Raw genomic sequence first — 21,998 nt, 5'->3', positions numbered from 1 at the left:
GGTTTAAAACTTTGCGAAAATGTGACTACGTGCTATTTAAGTCCATTTATTGTATTTCTGGCTTTTAGTGAAATGTTTTTCCAACTTGCATCTAAAAACTTATTTTTCGCAGTTAACAGTACAGCGTGTGAAGAAGTTTTGATACAAAAATAAGCTAATTTGTTAAAGACACCATTACTATATTATTTATGTGTTTTGTGTGTGTGTTTTCTTATAGTAAAGCCACATTGGGCTATCTGCTGAGCCTACCGAGGGGAATCAAACCCCTGATTTTAGCGTTGTAAATCCGTAGACTTACCGCTGTAACAGCGGGGGTCCTGTATATTATTTAATTAATAAAAGTTATATTTATATAAAGTATTATAACATAGGCCTGCAAAATTAAACTTCATAAGTTTTATTTTAGGAACAGATTTTCCATGATTCGAAAATAATGTATGTATTTCGAAATTTTTACGTGATAGAAAAATATATATATTTTTTCCTATCACGTTAAGATTTTTGGAAAATAGGAAGAAAACAAACTTACTTAGATCAAATTATTATTTCGTGTACCACATTGATAGTATGTTATTCTTGTATTTGGTGACAAATACAAACAAACTGATGAGAAGAGAGGAACATTGATGATGTCAAACGAATCTGAATCCTCATTCATTCTGATGTCCGTGTAAAATCTACGTATTTTAACATCTAAACTACGTGTTGTACTATTTCTTTTAATATTGCATTAAGAAATTTTGTGAAAAATCTGTACAGGATGTAGAAAAATGAATATCATTTTCGGATTCAGTGTATAGAAATTACTATGAAGCGTGTAAGAAGTTTAAGATAATACTCCCGCAGGTCTATGTAATTTGTGTAGCACGTTACTGGTTTAGTGTACTTGACTCTGTTGCTTATAGGCATGGCCAGGTGGGGTAAGGCACTGGACTCGTAATCCGAGGGTCGGAGGTTCGATTCCCACTCGCACCAAACATGCTTACCCTTTCAGCCGTGGGGGCGTTATAACGTGACGGTCAATCCCACTATTCGTTGGTAAAAGAATAGCCCAAGAGTTGGGGGTGGGTGGTGATGATTGATTGCCTTCCCTAAATTAGTGACGGCTGTTGCAGATAGCCCTCGAATAGCTTTGCGCTAAATTCAAAACAAACAAACTGTTGCTTATACATTTGTAATTTTACTCTGAAAGAAAAACTGTTCTTTGTAACTAATAGAGAGAGATGGCGCTTTACTCAGTTTTCAAAAATGTTTTACTGTCTGTGGGATAGGTACCTTTATCTTCAAGAATATGTGGATAATACGATATATTTGAGTTAACTACACCAACGTTCAGTATATTTTATCTTTGGCTCTACAGTTTACTACCAGGTGGCGATGTTTGATATTATGAAAATAATTCCTTATACTTTATTTGGAATCATTTCTTACATAATAAAAACCATGTTTTTTCACAGTTATGCCACACACCAGTTGGCTTTTATGTCTTCAGAATTTCAGTTTTGTTGTTTTGTTTCATTGAAAGCTACACAGTGACACGTCTGTCCTATACCCATTTGAAGAATTCAACCCCAGAATTTATTGTCGTCAGTCCACTAAATATTCGCTGATTCATCAAGGAAACATATTTGAAGTTCGTAGAATATAAGAAAAAAAATCTTATTTTAATTACAAGTTTGAAAATAATCATATAACATTTATTTGCATTGTCAGTGTTCATAACATAGTAATATTTCTGAAAAAGAAATGAAATAAAACGTTGATTTTTTTTTAAATCTAGTATTTTATGTATTGCACGTATTTAATGTCTTTCTTAAGCATTAGGGTGATTAATTGTGGTATATCAGAAAAATATCAAAGAACTATATTATTGAAAAAACACGCGCTTTCATAAGTCAAACTTACAGAAACACCGTTAAGTTATTTTTTGTCAAGATATCTTGACAACTAAATCATTGTTGTCACAGTAGTTGCATTCTGTCAGAAAGAGATTATGTTTAATTATATTTATCATAAGATATTATGTTAGGCCTAGTAAATATTTGAACACCACATTCGTAATTTCGTATAACAGTACTTAAACCACACTGTATCCATCATTTCCTTAACAGGCTACGCGCTACTTTAAACTCAGAGCTGCTCAGGCCGGCGGAGATACTGTGAACAACAGCAGCATAGTGGTAGAAACATGTTTACATAAGCTCTTTAATACAACAATATAGTATGAAACTTTGTAGAATCGACGGCAACTTGTTCCCCATTCTACAAAGTTTCATCATGAATACTCTGCTTAAACAATCTATCAAAAAATAATATAGTTATGTTAAAACATTTTTTGTTCTCTTTCAAATATTGTACTGCACACTGGAGGGATTTATACTTGTTGATAAAAAGTTTGGAAAACCAATCTTAACACTCCAGATGTATATATATAACTTACCAGTTTTATTTTAACCTACTTTTCGCCTTTGTGGCTTCACCAGGTTTAATATACATAACTGTCTGATATTAGAATATTTAAGCTATAAAACTACTTGTAGTGTTCTATTTCTTGTCTGCCGCCACGTACATTTAACAATATATAAATCATTGTAATTGTTTCATCATTGTTCTGGTATTATAGTGTAGCTATAATACTAAGTGTACAGTTGTACTAATATATTACATATATTTTATGAGATATTAAAATAAAGAGAATTATAATATGTTTTATGAAAAATACGTAGCTGGAAAGTTGAAGCTGTTAAGAAACAATAGTAAGTGGGAAGGATACAATGTTTGTAAGCAGTGTTATGAATAAATTGTAAGACTGTGATATTCCAGAGTACGTAAGTGTTAAACTGAAAGTAATTTGTATTGTTATGATAAGCTGTGTTAAGAATTGCAACTTAGTCACACGTACCACCCGTTGTCTCTGTTCGTTTTTGTATTATTTTTTTCGTTAATGAGTGTAACTTCCATATATGTTTTTTCTTTAAGATATGTGGTTGTTTGTGAAATAGGAACTTTAAATGTTATTTCTATGTTTGGCGTACCGTGTTTGTCAGAGTGGTTTTGTGTTGGTCGTACGTATATAACACACTGATGTATTCTAAAATACGCGCGTGAAAAGGTCTTCTGGTTTCTTCTTTTTACGTGTTTCTCCATAAAAATTACAAATGATTTGATAGATAACGTTTTTGATGTGGCTTATTAACCCTGCTCCGTTTTATCTGACGAATTATTGTTTATTGACACGATTGTGAGAATACAGAGTAAACTAAGATGTCTTTCAGTGTTTCATCGGATTTTTTGTGTTATGTTTATTGGCAGTTGAGATTGTGTAATGGCTTATTAATCCTTGTTGTGATTGTGTTGTTTATTGAAGGAATGTTCGTTTTAAGTGTTTTCATGTATGCTTTTGTCTTGGGCCTGTTGCTGTTGTAATGTGTTGTGTTTTGTGTGTGATTTGAAATCATTATGGATGTAATATTCAAGGTATCCGTAATATTAGTGCTTTAAAATCATTTTGTACAGTTTGAGTATCATTTAGTGTGGAGCAATTTCGGTTTATTCTGATTAATTCTATTATTCCTACCCTATTGACTTGTTCTGGTTGGTGTGATTTGTAATGGAGAATTATTGACTTTTTACATTCTTTATTATCTACAGGACTACATCTAAGAACGTCAAGTATCCTTCTGTGTTGGATACTGTGTAAACTTGGTTGTTGTTTCTTGGCGAGTTCCATTTTCCGTCTGTGTATTGTGTTAGCTAATCATAAAACATATTGTAGTTCTCTTTATATGTCAAAATATTTATATATGTAATATATTAGTATAGTTGTATAGTTAGTATTATTACTAAACTATAATAGAACAATACAATAATAAAACAATTATAATAATATATATATTGTTAGACGCACGTTGTGGCAGACAAGAAGTGAACATCACAGGCAGTTTTATGATTTAACGAATTTTCTAACATCAGACCGTAAGTAATGAAGCCATAAAGGCGAAACATTGACTAAAAAAAAATTATATATCTGGATGTGTAAAGGTCGTTCTTTCGAAACTTTTTTATAAAAATTGTTGAAATATTGTTATTATACACTATTTTAATTCTCAGATTTGTAAAGGACTAGATTAGGAGTTTGTGTTAAAAAATAAGAGAGGCTTAATAAACCGTCTTATGACAAATACAATTAATTGTAGTTACATGCTTCGCCTGCTTATGAAAAAACGTTCATACCATAGGAATTCTGTTTAGTTTTATCAGTTAAATATTGTTCTGCAAAACGTTCACAAGAAATAAATATTTTATACTTACAAGAAGAAGAAAATAATTGATTCTTTGTTTTTCTCTTGTGACAGTAAAATTGGCAACTTTTAAAATACCTAAAAAAGGCTAAAGCCGAAACGTCGAACTTGTGTAAGATCGTTTTTTCTAGGTTCTGTTTTTTTTAAAAAAGTAAAGCTGCAGGTGTCCACCGCGGGGAATAGAATTCGGTATTTAGCGTTGTAAGCCCGTAGACTTACAGCTGTCACACTAGAGGTACACAATTTTCTTCTAGAATGTGATTAGCCGTTTCTTTTTTGTGTTACAATATTTGTTGAAAACACTTTCATCTTGGATTACTTAAAGCTGTGTACTTGTTATATTTACGGCCTCGCGGTTGTTCGATGTGACGTATTTTCTTTAAGAGAAGCGGTTATAATGCTTAATTAGTGATATTTCTAATTTAGGTTGTTTCTCTTGGCATAAGTAACAGTTTTCATAAAGAGCTGAGTTTTCCACCATAATTCACGTGGATTTGTCTTGCTGGTGTTCATACCAGTTATGTATCTTTCATACGATTTCGTGATGGCACCTACCGCAGTCGTCCTGTCACTTCCATTATTATTTAGACAAGACCATTCGATCCATGCATGTCTCGCCCATCAGTATATAGAGGTATATGTGTACTGTTTGTCCATACGTAAAACCTGGACGTAAAGGCCGTGTGCCAGCTATGCCAACTGGCCGGTGTTGAGCCCCACCCAAGTTAACGACGACTTATCGTAGCAGAGGAGAGGAAATATTGGTATTAACCGTGGAATTCCTGCCGTTGTCTTGCGTCTCATAAAATAAAACTATAATAATATCACGGGTGTCACGCCTCCATCTGATGTTCAAAATGAATGTGAAGGGTGAAATTTGATAGTCTATTCTTAAGAATATGTTTTAACCGTAAGTTAATATTGTCAGTTGCTGTGGTTCTCAGGTTTCACCTTGTCGGTTCTTACTATGTAACGACAGAATTTTATTACAAGACTCTTGGAAGCCATACCGTCCCGTGCTGTTAGAAATTAATCTGAAACTATGTCGGAGACGAGTGAGTTCCGTTATCATCAACATATACAAGTTAGGGTTTGTTAAAATACGATGTGGATATGGACAGATTTCCTGACAATTGATTTTTTTGGGGGGGGTGTCATATTTTGAGTAAAAACTGAAACCAATTATTTCATATTCGTTACTGTTAGAGTCACTGTGTATCAATCACTAAAGTCTTGTAATGGCACATTATTATGAACATTTATGCGGATGTAATTTTCCCGGATTTTTGTTTTAACCATTAAGATATTTGGAAACCTTTACATCTGAACTAATTATTATATTATTTAACTACGTTCAATTTTTGACTTGTACGGTTTGCAAAAATACAAGGCGAATAAGCAGTCACTGGGTTTAGCTGGGGTTGCAAAACCCGATAACACCATCCATGGTGTTAGCGTAGTATATGAGCAATAATTCGTATTTCATAGGTGGTTATTAGTTGAGCGAGTGTGTGTAATGTGATCATATACATAATGTTAACTGTGTAGAATTGGCCTCTAATACTTGATATAAAGAAACAATCCTGAATAACTTTAAGAAATCCCTCTCTTGACTTCACACGATTCCAATCAGTGTGTCTAAAATTAGTTTAATAGCTTCAAGAAATCCCTCTCTTGACTTCACACGATTCCAATCAGTGTGTCTAAAATTAGTTTAATAGCTTCAAGAAATCCCTCTCTTGACTTCACACGATTCCAATCAGTGTGTCTAAAATTAGTTTAATAGCTTCAAGAAATCCTCTCTTGACTTCACGATTCCAATCAGTGTGTCTAAAATTAGTTTAATAGCTTCAAGAAATCCCTCTCTTGACTTCACACGATTCCAATCAGTGTGTCTAAAATTAGTTTAATAGCTTCAAGAAATCCTTCTCTTGACTTCACACGATTCCAATCAGTGTGTCTAAAATTAGTTTAATAGCTTCAAGAAATCCCTCTCTTGACTTCACACGATTCCAATCAGTGTGTCTAAAATTAGTTTAATAGCTTCAAGAAATCCTCTCTTGACTTCACACGATTCCAATCAGTGTGTCTAAAATTAGTTTAATAGCTTCAAGAAATCCCTCTCTTGACTTCACACAATTCCAATCAGTGTGTCTAAAATTAGTTTAATAGCTTCAAGAAATCCCTCTCTTGACTTCACACGATTCCAATCAGTGTGTCTAAAATTAGTTTAATAGCTTCAAGAAATCCCTCTCTTGACTTCACACGATTCCAATCAGTGTGTCTAAAATTAGTTTAATAGCTTCAAGAAATCCCTCTCTTGACTTCACACAATTCCAATCAGTGTGTCTAAAATTAGTTTAATAGCTTTAAGAAATCCTTCTCTTGACTTCACACGATTTCAATCAGTGTGTCTAAAATTAGTTTAATAGCTTCAAGAAATCCTTCTCTTGACTTCACACGATTTCAATCAGTGTGTCTAAAATTATTCTCTAATTATTACCCTCAGTACTATTGTCATTAACATCCCGGATTTTAGTATATAATTTCTTATTGACCTGTTCTGTTTGACCAAGCGCCTATGACAGTTGTGAATTTAAAACTTCCTACCTGCAAAAGCTTTGTGCTTGGAAATTTTTGTGAGCCTTTAATCTGAAAAGGTTGCTTCCAGTTCAGTCCTTACATAAAGAACCTCTTAAAAAAAAAACAAAAAACTTAGCACCATCAAGTAATTTATAATCTAGCGTTTCAAAATAATTTATATCAACAGTGTTTTCCATATCAAACTCTGTTTTAACGTGAACTCCGAACTTGTTCATTTTGTTCCTGGTAATATTAAAATTAGAACATTAGCAACTAAGTTTGTGTATATCTTTAAATCTTTAACTTTAAAGCTATTATGTAACTGGTTAAGTACCAGGTCTCTTGTTTACAAACTTCTTTAGCTCCTAGTTACCATATGACATACTCTCTTCTCAAGGTCCCTCATAATTGCGGAAGTTGCGTTTGAAACTCTTTATTTAGAATGAAGGGAGCAGACTACCACATTGTATCGTTTCTCGTTTTTAACTTATTTTTAAATCTTGGTAGATCAATTAATAATCAGACTTGTGTGTTCGTTCGTTTGGGAATAATTTTGCTTCATGCTGTTTTTTTTTTTTTTGCTGTAGAAGTTAACTTTAACACTGGCTTTTACAACCGATCATCAGAGAGGGTGGTGGAGGTTATTCTACCCATACCTGCTGGCATGCGTCTGATAGTGTCTACACCTCCTGAACAGCTGAACACCCCGTCGTGTATCCCATCGTATATTTCAGTCCTACCAGAACAGCCTCCCCCTATGATTTTTTTTACTCGACAGAGGGTGCCACTTCAGGTTTTACTAGCCCAAGGTGCAGACTTGTCATATCACTGGCACTTTAGTGATGACGACACCACCTATGCAGAAACTCCATCTGGCGGTAGAAATAGTTCATCTTGTATTGGTGTAAGCTGCAAACAGAGCAATGTGGTAAGTTCACTAAATAAAATTCTAAAGAAGTTACACTCTGACACAAGTCAGAGGTCCCATTTTAAGAACTTCGTTGTAAGCTAATAATCAAAATATAAATATAGAAGCGAGTTAACTAGGTGTAAGAATGAAGCTCTTACAAACATATTGAACATCTATTCAGTAATTCTTGAACTTATCCTATTCAAAGCTTTCCTTACTAAACGTTTCAAACTTAACGGCGGAACAATATTTTTTATAAAGTGATTAAATTGTTACAATTTTGAACACAATAGTTTTTAAACAATGTTCTTAAATTGTACTTTAATTAAGTTGATATTAAACTGTTGAATTTTAATAACAAGCTTTAGAATATGCGTTCTGCTTTTAAAAACAGTGGCACTCAGTTAACCAGTTCACTTATTTCATGGAAGTGTTTTGGCTGAACAGCAACACTACTGATATTAATGAGAATAAACATTCCACAAATGCTAATGTTCAACTTTGGTACTCGCTCGTTCTAGTGGAAGATATTTAAGAATTTAATAGATATTTGGACCTTTGAATGAATGATATCAAGCTCGACTAGATCCTGAGGAAACGCTTGTAGCCAAGTTTAGTTGTAAATTATATCAAGCTAGATTAGATCGTGAGGAAACGCTTGTAGCTAAGTTTCGTTGTAAATTATATCAAGCTAGACTAGATCGTGAGGAAACGCTTGTAGCCAAGTTTCGTTGTAAATTATATCAAGCTAGACTAGATCCTGAGGAAACGCTTGTAGCTAAGTTTCGTTGTAAATTATATCAAGCTAGACTAGATCGTGAGGAAACGCTTGTAGCCAAGTTTAGTTGTAAATTATATCAAGCTAGACTAGATCGTGAGGAAACGCTTGTAGCTAAGTTTCGTTGTAAATTATATCAAGCTAGACTAGATCGTGAGGAAACGCTTGTAGCTAAGTTTCGTTGTAAATTATATCAAGCTAGACTAGATCGTGAGGAAACGCTTGTAGCCAAGTTTAGTTGTAAATTATATCAAGCTAGACTAGATCGTGAGGAAACGCATGTAGCTAAGTTTCGTTGTAAATTATATCAAGCTAGATTAGATCGTGAGGAAACACTCGTCGCCAAGTTTAGTTGTAAATTACATCAAGCTAGACTAGATCGTGAGGAAACGCTCGCAGCCAAGTTTCGTTGTAAATTATATCAAGCTAGACTAGATCGTGAGGAAACGCTTGTAGCTAAGTTTCGTTGTAAATTATATCAAGCTAGATTAGATCGTGAGGAAACGCTTGTAGCTAAGTTTCGTTGTAAATTATATCAAGCTAGACTAGATCGTGAGGAAACGCTTGTAGCTAAGTTTCGTTGTAAATTATATCAAGCTAGATTAGATCGTGAGGAAACGCTTGTAGCTAAGTTTCGTTGTAAATTATATCAAGCTAGACTAGATCGTGAGGAAACACTCGTCGCCAAGTTTAGTTGTAAATTACATCAAGCTAGACTAAATCGTGAGGAAACGCTCGTAGCCAAGTTTCGTTGTAAATTATATCCAGCTAGACTAGATCGTGATGAAACACTTGTAGTCAGCTTTCATAGTAATTATATCAAGACCGCATGAAATAAAACAATACACTTTGGTAATCTTGATACGAGGAACCCTCTGATACATTGTTTTGGAAGCTACAGATATTGTAAATCTGTATGGGCTATCAATGATATAACATGCATTTGTTGTCAGGCGCGTCAGTTCTGATAAAACAACGGCAGAAAATAACTATGTTGTCCTTACACATTAATCAAACCACTCCAGGTTACTGGAAGCCATTACAACGGTAAAACATATGTTTTTTTTAATTAATTAAAAACTTGTATTAATACAACGTGTTTCTCATAACCTTTACTCAGTATCGCCCTTTTTAAGGCTGAAACTAAATAACAAGAAGGCGTTCCATGACAGTGAAAATAGTTTGTGTGTGTGAAATGTTCTACGTCTATTAATAAGAATTTACTTAATGTGTGGTTGTTTCTTTTTATTAACAGAATCATACGTTCGAAACTGAAGGTTTTCACCGTATAACTGTTGAAGTGACAAGTCCTTTTGGATCTCTCAGTGACACGTTTTGTATTGTAAGTACTCATCTAAAGCTTTCATTGGAGCATCTACGCTTATTTTCATTTAAAAATAGGCCTTCTTAAAATGCAAATACTCAATATAAAAGTGCTTTAGATAGAGTTTTAGATTGACTACATTGAACCATATATTTGTCGATAATTCTTTAGTACGTTACCTTGAAAACACAGGAAGTTGTTGACGCATTTCTAAATCACGGCTAAGACCACTGTATAATTTTATTAGATGGTACATACGTACGTGGAAGAATTTCAGTGCAAATGTGCATCTATCAGATACATGTCCATAAAATGACAAAGTGATGTATCTCTCTGTATTGTATAGTTTTCTGAATGTTTAACGGATAGTAAGTACGATGGTTATATGGTTAGGATAGAGGTTGAGTCAGCCATTTTGAATATATATAAATTAATAATTGTGTATATGAAAAGTGATCCTCAATTTTTACGAAGCTATGGAATCCTCTCACTTCAATCACTCCTTCACTGGCAGAGCCAGTCATTTCTGCGCCCTCGGTAGGTTTCACAAACTGCGTCGTACCTCTCGTGGTTCGTGCTTGTTGGTCTGCGGAAGTTCCATATAGTATACTGAACTTTGCAGAACAAATTTGTTATTCGTTGACGCTATTCCATCAAATTCATGTGTTTTTATAACATAGGATAGCTAATAAGTATATTTTAAAGGTAATTACTAGGACTTAAATGAATTACTTATGAAATCAGTTTTTCGCATTTAATATAACAGTAAACCTCAGTTTTCACTTTACTTTAAGGTTTGTTCATTTCCATAGAGAAGCCCGGCATTGCAAGGGGGTGAGGGCGCTTGACTTGTAATCATGGCCAAGCGTGTTAAGGCGTTCGACTCGTAATCCCGAGGGTTGCGGGTTCGAATCCTGGTCGCACCAAACATGCTCGCCCTCCCAGCCATGGGGGCATTATAATGTGACGGTCAATCCCACTATTCGTTGGTAAAAGAGTAGCCCAAGAGCTGGCAGTGGGTGGTGATGACTAGATGCCTTACCTCTAGTCTTACACTGCTAAATTAGGGACGGCTCGCGCAGATAGCCCTCGAGTAGCTTTGCGCGAAATTCAAAAAACAAAAAACAAACAGTAATGACAGATACAGTAAAATCCCTTTCGAGCATGTTTTAAGTAATGTTTCGTAGTCGGCAGAATTTTAGGATGTTCGGAACACTAGATATGCTATTTTTCGAGTCTTGATTTTTTTACCTTTTCCTGAAACCTAAACCTAAATGATCTGGTAAATAGTTCAACACTAGAAAATATGAACATAATTATAATATACGTTATAACTTAATATCGATTGAAGTTGGGAACTTAAGTACCATACCATACTACACAGAACAGCTTATCTTGCTTAATTCCAATGGTAAAATCAAGTGGTAAGTTTTTATATCTGTCTTCCAGTCTCTTATAGCTCCGCATAAATTATAAAATAACAGGATTATTGGCTCCTGCATGGCCAGGTGGTTGAGACACTCGACTCGTAATCCGAGGGTCGTGTGTTCAAATCCCCGTCACACCAAACATGCTCGCCCTTTCATCCGTGGAGGCGTTATACAATGACGGTCAATCCCATTATTCGTAAGTAAAAGAGTAGCCCAAGAGTTGGCGGTGGGTGAGGATGACTAGTTGTCTTTCCTCTTGTTTTGCACTGCTAAATTAGGGACGGCTAGTGCCTATAGCACTCGTGTAGCTTTGCGCGAACCAAACCAGGATCAATGCTCGGACTGCCCCCACCCTTCCGACTACGTTCTGGACAACTTCCCCTCCCACCCTAACCTATCTACGGTTCTGTTTCACGAAATATCAACCCTTAGCCCACTCACCCTTAAAAAGCTTAGCCTAGATGAAAGTAACCAATTTCGTTATAATATTATCAATGTAGAATTGCAAGCTACATGGAAAAGATTGAATATCAACTTGGGATTTTTAAAAAAATATCCTTGATCCTCGAAATGTTTAAAACTCAGTAATTGAAAAAGACTACCACCATTACCTGTTATCTTTATGGGAAACCCGTGGTGACCCTTCGCAGAACCATGAAATTCCATGGAGCTCTTTGAACACCATTGTAAGTGATGATTGGAGTTTATAGTTGTTTTTAATTTGCTTTGATGAATTGTTAAGTATATAATAATCTTTCGTACACCAGTAGGAACCAGGTTTCAATACCCGTGGTAGGTAGATCACAAATAGCCCATTCTGTGCTTATTTGTAAATAAACGAAGTCATCTGTTGTATGAAAATGTTGGATATATTTTTCTAAAACTGTGCATTGTACGTTTTATCCCCGTGCTTTGATCAACGAATAGTTGCATAGTTTTTATTTATCATTTGATCACATTTGTTCCTATGTCCTATAAACAATAAGCTGTGTTTGATTAAAATTAAGGTGTCAGCTGTCGTGCTGACATCTTGAAAATCACCTTCAGTTCCAAAATTTTTTGTTAAGATTCACAAAAAGATGCATTCATGTGCATGTTTTTGCAACACCTGGAAATCTGGTTGAAAAACTCGTTTGATGAGAGTTAGTGCAACATTTGATAGTACTGTATGCAGTTTGTATCAGTTATAGGTGATTCCGAGTAGGTAGATGTTTTTTTAGGGTTAGTTGGTCACCAGAGTCTGAAGTAAAATATATTGACAAAAGCTCTACCTGGAATGTGTATGATCAGTTTAAAGTATTGCTAAAGATGGTATGAAACCAGATATTTACAGGGATGTTACGTATTATGCGAAAACATGAGAAATTTTTAAGTTAATATTTAGACCTGGAAAGTCGTGAAAAATGGAGAAAAAAATATAAATTCCTTTTGATAGATTGTCTAGGCAGAGTATTCATGATGAAACTTTGGAGAAGGGACGGTAACTGCCTGTTGTGGAGACACAAGTCTAGAGGACGACGTTTTGAAAGTCGGTCACTGTGTGTGTAGGTATTGTTGGTCTTTTATAGTGTCCTGGTGGATTGTGGAGAGCGTGTTATAACATATCATACAAGCTCTCCACAATCCGCCAGGACACTGTAAAAGACCGACAACACCTACACACACACTGACCTGAACACGAAAGATTGTGTATCGTTTTGCTTCAACACAACAAAGAAGCGTTCTTAATTATTTTCACAGGCTTTTCTCAAGATATTCACACAGTTGTTTATAAATTTAGTTTGTAGTTTGATTTTATTCAGTAATAAATTTGTGTATTTAAAAAAGTAATAAAAATATATATACGTGTGCGTGGTATAGGCTATTCAATTGTGTTAAAATCTTAGCATTAGCCTAACACATGTTGTTAAATACGGAAGAATGTTATCGTTTATTATTTTATTTATAAATAAATACACATAATGTTGATTATTGGTAGACCATTGCCAGCCATAATTCAGGTTCTCCTTTTTCTTTCACAGGTTGCTGTCGACCAAAAATTGGGGAACCTAACCCTGTCACTCCATCCTGACTCTAAATCAGTTTTTCAACCCAAAACAGTTGTGAAGTTTCTAGTTTCAGTAACAACAACCAATCGTCTCGGAACACAACTCTCGATGGGCTTTGACGATGACCACAAAATCGAAGCACAACTTTCTGACACCCAAATTACGAACAGAAACCACGGGAGAAAAGACGTGATGGTGGTTGCAGACTATGGTTCACGCTGTGAGCTTGATTTAACTATTCGCCATTCTTATCATCGAGAAGGTGAATTTTATCCTTCTGTTATTGTCGATAATGGTTATTTAAGAAAGACTGCTGAGATGAAACAAGCTGTTCGAGTGTATCAGTTACTAGAGGGCAGAATGATACTTCCAGAAAAACATGTTGAAACGGACACAGCTGTGGAATTTCGTTTTCAGATCATTCGAGAACAGGATTCTATTTTTCGCAGGCATGTCCGATGGCGGTTGTTTAATCAGACAAATAGCTTAGTTACTGAAGAGATCAAAAAGGGTCAAGACATGCTGTCTTGGGAGTTCCGTTTCATGTATCCTGGTCAGTATCGTGTTTACGCCACTGTATTGGGCCCTATAAACTCTATTAGTGATTCCTTTAGTTTCACCGTACAAGATAAGGTGTCTGGTGTTACTCTGATTCCATTAGAGACGCACATTGTCCGCTCTGGTTATACTATCTGTTTTAAAGCCACCTATCGCACAGGAAGTGACGTTTCCTGTTCGTGGGATCTGGGATTAAACTGTACTTCTTGTTTGCAATCTGTCCAGTCAGATCTCACAAACTGTACGGTCGTCGTAACTTTTCCAGTAGCAGGTTCGTTCTTGGTGTCCGTACTAGCAAAGAACCTAGTTAGTGAGGAAAGAGCTAGCTTGACCTCACCAGTGGAAGTTCAAGAAGAGGTGAGTGGACTCCACGTAAGTTCCAATTCGCCCATCATTGCAGGGAGCATTCTCGAAGTTCGAGTTACGTTGTTACAGGGCTCAGACATCAGAGTCAAGCTGAAGATACCAGAACTGAAAATATCTTCTGAAATGATTACCGACCACAAAAAAACGTTTCTCTTGAAACACCGTCTTAATGAAGCTAACCAATACAATGTGACTGTTGTAGCAGTCAACAATGTCTCAGAAGTTACCGCATTTACTGTCGTTTTTGTTGAACGACCTTTCCAGACTGTTGGTATAGCGACAAACGGATGCCGAGTGACTCATCGACGCATTCGGCTAATTGCAGTCGTTGATGGTAAGTTTTCCCCGTTTGATTTCAGTAAAGTGGTATTTGGTTAATGCTTGAAGGCATGTGTAGCTACAGTTTATATATCAACACTTGCTTCTTTTAAATCAATGCATTACGCTGTTTGGATGCAGGTTTTTGTAGTTAAAATGGCTCAAGAGTCAATCTCGTAGCATAAGTTTTTTTTTTAAATCTTTGAGTGGAGCATGCTTCCAGACCTCCATCCCTTAGAAATGGTATGCTTTGCACATATCGTGTGTCACATTTTTGAACTGTGGCAATGGCCTGAACACTCCAAAAATTGCCTTCCTTTGGCAATGTGCCTTATCTTAAAAAAACCAAACATAATTTTTGAATATTTTAATATGGTGTTATTTGGCATTTTAAGATTTCATCTTGCTTAAACAAAATGTAGTTTTCGAGTCTAAATTTTGTCATTTTAAAATAACTGTTGCCTGTCAAAATCATCTTCACAACTTTTATCGTCATGATGTGTGATGAATTTCAAGGTTATTCTTTTTGAAGATAATTTAATATTAATTTTGTGAATAACAAATTAGTAATAACTTAACGAACCCTAAAAACCTGTTTAGAAATTAATATATACATTAACATCTTTCATCATCTATTTTTACCCTCACTTTAATAAATATTCGTAATAAAATATAAATATAACTTTGAAAGATCAGTGAACATGTTTCATGTGAATGTAACTGATTGATAAAAACGCCACCAAGAGGTGAAATAATTACTTAATGATGCAAGGCCAACCTCACGAGATGATAGTATAATAATATTGGAATTTGATTTTAAAGCATATGTTTTTTATGAAAAACTACTGCCCCAAAAAATTAACATTTTCATACATATGCTCAGAAAGAGCGAAATGAATATCATGTAAAGTGCCTTTTCATGTAATTAAGGAAACATTAGTAATAGTCTTAAGATAATCAGTGGCTCCCCCTCTTATTAGTTTTTAATCTCATGCGAAAACTGGTAAATAAATGAATTCAAAATAAAATTATTAGTTGAATATTCTGGAAAGTATATTCTTTCAGTCGAGGATTAGAAACAGAAAGTTGATTTTAACTGTTCTTACTAAAATAAGTTTGTGAACATGTAATTTATTTTAAATGTTTATACGCTAAACTAGAGTGAACTGTGACATGCAGACATTAAATTAAAAAAAAAGATCCTTATATGTGGGTAGGTTCTCATTAGTATAGTGATAACTATTGTTCAAGGAAGGATGTGTCATCTCTACATGAACAATACTGTTATATAGTTTCTCGGTAGTATACTATTAACTGTTGTTCAAGGAACGGTATGTCATCTCTACATGAACAATACTGTTATATAGTTTATCGGTAGTGTACTGCTAACTGTTGTTCAAGGAAGGATGTGTCATCTCCACATGAACAATACTGTTATATAGTTTCTAGTGAATGTACGAGATGCTATCACCCAAATTCTTAAATCGTATTTGATCTACTGTATCACCAAATTTGTCTGTTACTGTTTTTTTTTTTTTTTTTTTTTTTTTGACCTATTGCTTGCTTATGTCTGTTTGGTTTTCTATTTCTATTGGTATTCGTAACCTGTTCAGTACCTCGTACGTACAAAACTGCCAAGGCAGAAATGTAAGACTCGGCTGTAGTCGCCCCCTGACTTTGAACTACTGACCACAAGGAAAACAGCCAATCAGAAAAAGGCGAAATCACAAGGCCATTGCATTGCTAGCTTAACCGATTAAGAAGACTGTGACTTTTATAATCTGCCTACATGGTATCGTGACTCGAACGTCGAATCTTTCAGAACGGAGCCCGACAATTAATCACTAGGACATGCCCCTTTCCACGTTTTATTCGTATTGGTTAATACAGGCTTGTAAATGTTTAAGAAATCAGTGAAGTGCTAGAGAAAATTAACTGCACTTGTGAATTTATATTATTCGTGAGGAAAATTGACCTGGTCAGGTTAAGTCCAAGGACAGGATCATTGTACTTGTTTCTAATCTCTGTTATAATTCTCGTATATGTTGAGAGCAAAGTCAAACCATTGAATATATATATATATATATATATATATATATATATACTGAACACATAAGTAAAATAAAACAATTTTTCGTTATTATTTATTTCCTTCTTTACTTTGGAGAGTAATCACCTTCTTACAACTGTCTGCAGGCAGTGAAGGGTAATATAGATGTGGGATGTTATGGGCTTGAGCACCCATATCTCCCTCTCCTAATTTCTGTTTTTTGATTATTTTATTATTCTTCATTTGAACTGGCGAATGGAGGTTAGGACTGATAGACAGTGTATCCCCATCGCAATGTGGGTCCAACTTCTCAGTCACCTCTCAAATCTAGGATATATTTTATATCCCACATTATAGTTTGTTCCCTGTGGATCCTTTCGATTAGTGCAACGTTTTTATTTTTGTTAAGGATAGGTTTTGTTTATAGCAAACTACACACAGAGATAGATATTTGGAAACTACGTAGAATTTATCTTTTAATCATCTAATGTTATCCTGTAAAGATCGTTATCGTATAACACACGAAAGATTTGTGTTAACGCAAAGCTACGTACGATGAGTTATCTGCACGTTATTTACCACGGGCAATCGAGCCCCAGATTTTAGCTTAGAAAGTCTGTAGGCTTCCTGCCGACTCACTGATGGACAAGAACACCTTGTAGTATGTATTTGAACAAGGCTGTTGATCGAATGCACCGGAATGGCAGTTGTTTTTTTATTCCAGAAATTACTTAAGAACTACACAAAGAAAAAGGAAATATTCCTAATCCTCTTAGGAATAATATAAAAAAAAGTACAAGGCTTAGACCACGTAAAGTTAAATGCCGTTTTAAAAATAGAATTAGGGCCGAGTCAACGTGAAGTTAATAAGCTTCTGTTAAAAGTGTATAATTAAGCCCCAGAACTCGTGAAAATTTGTGATTTTGTTGAAAATGAAGGTTTCAGACTAAGTGGAGTTGCTAACTCTTGTTATAAATAATAGAGTTAAGTCCCAGGCCACGTGGAGCTTTATGCTAGTGCTCTGAATGGATTTTCGTGTTCCAGTTATAAATAATAAAGTGAGTTTTAGATCAGATGTAATGGGTTAAGGTCTTTAAAATTATTTGTCGTTTTCAACCTGAACGTACCTCATGAAGCATATGGGTTATACGATGAGACCAGAGAACTCGAGGCTTGAGCATTTATTGACTGTTGGGGGGGATGAGCAAATAATCAGAAGTATCAATTACTTACGCGGTTACTCTGAATCGAATTTCCAGTTTTTTTGTTACTTTTATGACGCGCCCAGAGCTGAAAAATGTAGAGCGTTTTGAGGGCATCAGACATTGGACATTCGACCTGTAGCTGAGAACGTTAACTACTATGTAGGCCACTTTTGTCCCTCGTTAGAAACAAGGAATGACGTTTGAGGAATATGACGCTTATGTTAGAAATAGTGAATTAGGCTTCTTCGATAGAAATAAAGACAATAATTCGGAAACATGGTCTGGCGCTCTCGTTAAAAATGGCGAACTAGGTTACATGGTAGTGAGAAAGCTGGTTATATGCATGTATGTTTGTGTTTAGAGAAAGGGTAAAAACAAACATCGTGGTTTAGGTATACATTAAATATTTCAACCAAACCATCATCTAATAATAACTCGCTTGTTTGTATGTCAGGTTACTACTGGCGAGACGCTAGACCGATTGTCATTAAAGACACGTTGATAATGATATGGTAGTTCGGTGTTCTGATTGGGCTTTTCTTTCTTGAGCGCGTGCGTTTGAACGAATACGTCAACTGGTACTGAATAACTGAAAGGCTTTGTTGGAAGAGTCGTTTCTAACATTAGCACAACGTTAGAGGTAACTAAAAACATAAAACTTTTAATTTGTTCAAAATAAAGTGGTATCGTTTTCTACCGTGTTATTCTCAAAATGGTTATTTCACAGAAAGGGGCCTAAAGGCCGCCTGGAAGTGTCATCTGTTTTATTTAAACACTCGCAACAAAATACAGTAGTGTGCTGTCAGTCAGTCAGTCAGTCAGTAAACCAAAATGACGTCGCACAAAGGACTCTAACATTTCAGTTTGCGTTGTCGTGACGTCAATAAAACGTGCGCATTCTGTGAATCATTAGAAGAATTATGCACTCTCTAGACTATAACACCGCATGACATGTGAACTTCTAAAACAAGAAATACAAATATTTGTTACTCTTAAATTTTATGTTGTGTGCTCTTGAAATAGAACATCGTGGATTGTGCGGGAGTACATCTAGTATATACCTGTATTCACAGCGTAAAGTACTGTCAGTTTTGCCACAGTAACGCTGTATACATAATATAATCATAATTTATACATATGAGACCACGTTCCAAAGAAGTCTTAGTATCTCTCACAACTGCTGTACCATTATTAAAGTTTTATTTTTATGACATTAGTTAAAAAACTGTTTATTAGTGTTAGTAATATTTGTAAGAGAAGCTAATTGTGCTTGAACCAAACATTGGTACAACATGTTAAAATCTAGCTGTTTCACGCCATCCAAATTATGTACTGATTAATGATAACTCTAATCAACTGTTTAAGATGCCATTCGAGATATCCCCGACTTTGTCTCGCTGTAAATTATTGAGCAAATACACTTAGAGTAAACTCATATGAATAAATACAACTACATCTATACTAAGAATGCTTATTTTGTGAATAATAATTACTAAGAATGTTTTCCTCTGGAAACATAATTACTATGAGTGGTTTTTGTATGAATCCTAATTATCCAGAGTGCTTTCCTAGGAAATATTAATTATCAAGAGTGCTTACTTCAGGAATCAAAGTTTCCAAGAGTACTTTGGGAATCATACACTAAGAGTATTTGCTTTATGAATCACAGTATTCTTGGGAATTCTAATTACTAAAGTGCTTTTTATATTCCTAATTACGCTGCACGACAATTGTTTTGAAAAGTTTTGCTTCCTGAAAAGTTTTTGCTGATTGTGACAGGTACCTGGTGGGTATGTACAAATATAGTTTTGGTTTTGCTTCATCACGGAGGAACTCTGAGAAATAGACAGTTAACTGTTTACCGGTAATAACGTATTTAATTGCGTTTATGTTTCTGATACGCTATTAAGTTCAATATAATTAAAAGTATTTTGCTCCTGACTTTCGTTTGTATTCGATGTCTGGTGCATCACGTTGCAGTGTCCAACAATAGTCAGCAAGTATTGGCGGATTCCAGTTACCCTGATATCGTTTTTCCATAGTAGCAATGTCCTGGTGAAACTGAAGATTTCGATAAAACGGTACGTGATGAGCAAATTTGGATGTAATTTTCGTGATCAGCAGCCAAACATCTATAAGGAACACCCAACAGTGTTCAAGAAGCAAAAACTTTGTTGTGCAGTGTTATTAACAGTGCTTTTTTATTCCTAATTACTAACAGTGCTTTCATTTTATTCCTTATTACTACCCCTCGATGTGGATTCCTATACGTGATGAGGAGACATTCCAGAGAAGGTTCTGTACTTTCAGTTTATCTCATTTGGGATCTAAACATCCACCTGCGTGTTTTGCCGTGCGTGGTGACCCGTGAAGAGGAGGACAGGATCCTGGTGGTTGAGGATTTCAACCCTAACACACCACTTTGGCCTTGAATTCCTGTAGACGGGCGGTTTTGGGGTGGCCCCCGCCAAGATTAATCGGCTTGTCCATTTGGGTCAGGTCAACTGAGTGCCAGCGTAGGACGTCCTCAACGGGTATAGTGGACATAATGTCTGACACCGGTGTTTGGGTATAGTGCTTACGTATGGCACTGTAGAGCGTCCCCTCGTATGGCTCCATGGTGGGTGGGGTCAGTGGGCACCGAAATATTCTTTTTTTATTATGGATATCCCTCAAATTAAAAAAATATAAACAAGCATGATAGCATAGAGAAAAATCCGACTACTGGCAAACGACCACGCATTGATGACCCTGTACGGTTACACTCACAATTTGAATCTGTCTCGCGATTTTTAATTGTACATTCTTTAACTGAAAAACTCTCAGGGCAGATGTCTCCATTTTTTATTCAGAAGGCTTTAGAAGGGCTTGCTGGCTCTGCTAAATCGGTAAAATAAATTACGGTCTGGGAACATTTTAGTGGAAACAGTTTCATCACAACATTCCAAACTCCTCTTGAAATCGAAGGCCATTGGGGATGCACCCAGTGAGGTTACTCCTCATTTTACTTTGAATTATTCCAGAGGAGTTATAGTTGAGAGGGATTTAAAGACCATTCCAGAGTCAGAGATCCTCGCAGGTTTCACAAGCCAAGGTGTTACAGCCGTTCACCGAATTTTTAGTCGGTGAGACGGGATTATGGAGCGACAAATATTCTAATATTAACATTTACAACATCACGTCCTCATACCACAATCAAGGCAGAATATCTGAATTGTAAGATACGGCCTTATATTCCTAACCCTGTTAGATGTTTTCATTGTCAACGATTTGGTCCTTCGAAAACATCTTGCTGTGGTTCCTTGACATGTGCCCCTTGTGCTGGTAAAGACCACAATGCTTTTGAATGCCATCTAGAACCGCATTGTGTTACTAAATGGGTAGAAGATAGAGAAGTGCAACGTCTCAAGACAGTTCATAATATTACATATCCAGAGGCTCGGAATTACTATTCCCAATTCCATCTTGAACTTATGCTGCTGTAATCCATTCCACTACTATAATAGGAGACCAGACAGACCTTTCTGTGCCTCCTACAGAATCTTTAACAGCACGTCTTAATCTAATACCTTTCAAAATCAACAAAGTTAACGAATCAGTATCTACTTCTATCTCTGTCCCTACCACATCTTCCAGTTATTGCCCAACTTCACCTTCCTCAAGCTCAGGTGTTTCCATGGGGTCTTCCTCTCTTGACACCCCGAAAATTAAACAAACCATTCGTTCACGTCCCCAATCACTGGAACGTATGTCTACAAACACCAACCAGAGAGTGACTGACCCACGTCCAGTAAAGAGAAGAAGCGCGGTCACAAGCAAAAGGTTTCCATGTCATATTCTCCTCCAAAATAAAGAAAGATGGCCACACTAATCCAATGGAACTGTCCAGGTTTTCAATCAAATGTGAATGATATCAAGGATTTGATTGACTTTTATCATCCCAAATGCCTTTTATTACAGGAAACATTTTTAAAACCTACTAATACAGTCACAATTCGACAATACTCCTTATACCGAAATGACAGGTCATGTGTAGGACAAGGACATGGGGGAGTAGCACTGCTGGTTGATCAACATGTACCCACCCAGTCTTCGTCATTGAATACGCACTTGGAAGCTGTAGCCAT

General features: G+C 35.7%; 1 protein-coding gene across 13 annotated transcripts in view; it reads left to right on the top strand.

The window, feature by feature from the left end:
* Positions 1-21,998, top strand: part of LOC143246519 (polycystin-1-like protein 1) — a 352,075-nt gene that overhangs the window by 125,062 nt on the left and 205,015 nt on the right. For all 13 annotated transcript variants that reach the window (XM_076493355.1, XM_076493361.1, XM_076493363.1 and 10 more), the window contains 3 exons: positions 7,472-7,812; positions 9,828-9,914; positions 13,348-14,632. In XM_076493355.1, the coding sequence (XP_076349470.1) occupies positions 7,472-7,812; positions 9,828-9,914; positions 13,348-14,632 (1,713 nt within the window). The remainder of the gene's footprint in view (positions 1-7,471; positions 7,813-9,827; positions 9,915-13,347; positions 14,633-21,998) is intronic.

This window comes from Tachypleus tridentatus, chromosome 3 (assembly GCF_004210375.1).
Source record: "Tachypleus tridentatus isolate NWPU-2018 chromosome 3, ASM421037v1, whole genome shotgun sequence".
Classification (NCBI taxonomy): Eukaryota; Metazoa; Arthropoda; class Merostomata; order Xiphosura; family Limulidae; genus Tachypleus; species Tachypleus tridentatus.
This window is presented reverse-complemented; position numbering and strand designations above follow the sequence as displayed.